The following is a 1960-nucleotide window of genomic DNA, read 5'->3' as shown; positions in this document are numbered from 1 at the left end:
AATGAAGGTAGAGGGGGTATTTTTTATGTAAATAGGTAATCATTTTTATATTCCGTATAAAGAGTGGCAAGAGAGTGTCTCTGGGTTAAGACAGTTTGGGGAGCAAAGAGAAACGGGGGAGAAGTTGGTATCTCACCTCCAGAGAAGCTTACTGGAGAAATGGAGGCTTGGGCAGGGGTGGGGGGTGTTATGTTCCTAACCTGAAGTTATTTATTAGCACAGTCTCTGTTCAAGGCCCTGCGGCCTACATTTCCCCTCTCTGGCCCACAGGAAGCCCCTCCCAAGACCTTTGTGTTCTGGTTTGAGATTGTGTAAAGTTCAGGGGAGCCCTTGGAGGAGAAGGGCTTCTTTCTCAGCCTGTTTCGTCTTCAGGGGCGTGGTACTGACTGCATCTCTACTCTTCACCCCAAGCACTATGTGGCTGTTCGTCTTTCCGCCCCTGGGATGAGGCAGAGAAAAGGTAGCTGGAAGGATGCCTTCTGACAAATGTAAAAGTGTGCGCTCAGGACGATCCATGAACAGCCAGGGGTGGGGTTTGGTGTGGGGCAGAGGAATTGCCTCGGTCCTGGCCAGGGTGGGAGCTACCAAGGTGATGCCTGTTACAGGGTGAGCTGGAGATCACTGTGTTAATAACCATTAGTATAGTTTTGTTGTTGTTGCTAATCCTCACCCAAGGATATTTTTTCCATTGATTTTTAGAGAGAGTGGAAGGGAGGGAGGGAAGAAAAGGGAGAAAGGGAGGGAGGGTTGGAACGAGGGAGGGACGAAGGGAGGGGGAGAGAGAGAGAGAGAAAGAAACTATGTAAGAGCAACAGATCTATTGGTTGTGGGGATCAAGCCTGCCACCCAGGCACGTGCCCTTGCTGGTAATCGAACCCGCAACCCTTTGGTGCGAGGGCTGACTCTCTAACCGCTGATCACACTGGCCAGGCACCATTAGTGTAGTTTTAACATTTCTTTCTCCATCTCCTTCCCTTCTGTCTTTGTCCTTTTCTCTGTCTTTTCTGCATTCCTTGTCCTTATCTGTTCCAGGGAAGCTGATTTCACCCAATGCCTTCCATCATCTCACTGGACTCGTCCCTCCCAGACCGGAAAGCCCCGCACACTCTGGTCACAGAGAGTTAGAGGTGGACGAGCTCAGCCGGGCCACTCTCCTGTTTACCCTCGCCACGCAGACACTGCTCCCGTCGCCAGCACTGACTGCGGACACTGCAGCCTTCCACGCCGCGTTCCTCTTCTAAGACTTTTCTGGGCCTATGTGCTTTCCAGCCCAATGATTTCCTTCTTATTCGATCGGTCTCTCTGTTGCACATCAAGCCTAGATTAGGCAACTTCCTGAGGACTGTGAAGTCCTTTGGTGCCCCTCCGTTGACCTCTTCTGACCATGGAACACCATCAACCTGAGCGTCCAGTTTCTGGCAAGGCCCAGACTGCAGAAGCCGTCAGCCCTGAAAACCATGAGGTCCTCTCAGTACCAGATGAGCACCCCCAGGACAAGGATGCTGGAAATGCTACTGGGGCTGCCAGAGATGCTACTGGGGCGGCCAGAGATGCTGATGGGGCAGTTGGAGACGCTACTGGAGCAGTCAGAGATGCTGATGGGGCAGTTGGAGATGCTGATGGGGCAGCTGGAGAACAGGAGCCAGTAGATCAAGGGTCACTGCCAGTCCAGGGCCAGCATAATCTTGAGTCCCCTCTGCCTGACACCAGCTCCAACCAGCCAGGGCCAGACCACAGGACGCAGCCTGAGGCAGAGACAGTGGGGGCGAGCTCCGGGCCCCAGGAGCTGCCCCAGTCCCCCAGGGCCCAACAGCTGGAGCTCGATTTCTACTGTGTAAAGTGGATCCCCTGGAAGGGAGAACGGACACCCATCATCACCCAGAGCACGAATGGCCCCTGCCCGCTCCTTGCCATCATGAACATCCTCTTTCTTCAGTGGAAGGTAAGAGAGGGGGAGAGG

At 53.7% G+C, this 1960-nt stretch overlaps 1 protein-coding gene across 1 annotated transcript in view; it reads left to right on the top strand.

The window, feature by feature from the left end:
• Nucleotides 1–1960, top strand: part of FAM63A (family with sequence similarity 63 member A) — a 9597-nt gene that overhangs the window by 2339 nt on the left and 5298 nt on the right. The window contains exon 2 of the mRNA XM_006755671.2: nt 1033–1942. Coding sequence (XP_006755734.1) covers nt 1385–1942 — 558 coding nt within the window. The 5' untranslated portion in view covers nt 1033–1384. The remainder of the gene's footprint in view (nt 1–1032; nt 1943–1960) is intronic.

The sequence above is a fragment of the Myotis davidii genome, unplaced genomic scaffold (assembly GCF_000327345.1).
Source record: "Myotis davidii unplaced genomic scaffold, ASM32734v1 scaffold653, whole genome shotgun sequence".
NCBI classification, from domain to species: Eukaryota; Metazoa; Chordata; class Mammalia; order Chiroptera; family Vespertilionidae; genus Myotis; species Myotis davidii.
The sequence above is the reverse complement of the archived record's forward strand: the minus strand, read 5'-3'. Positions and strand labels throughout refer to the sequence as shown.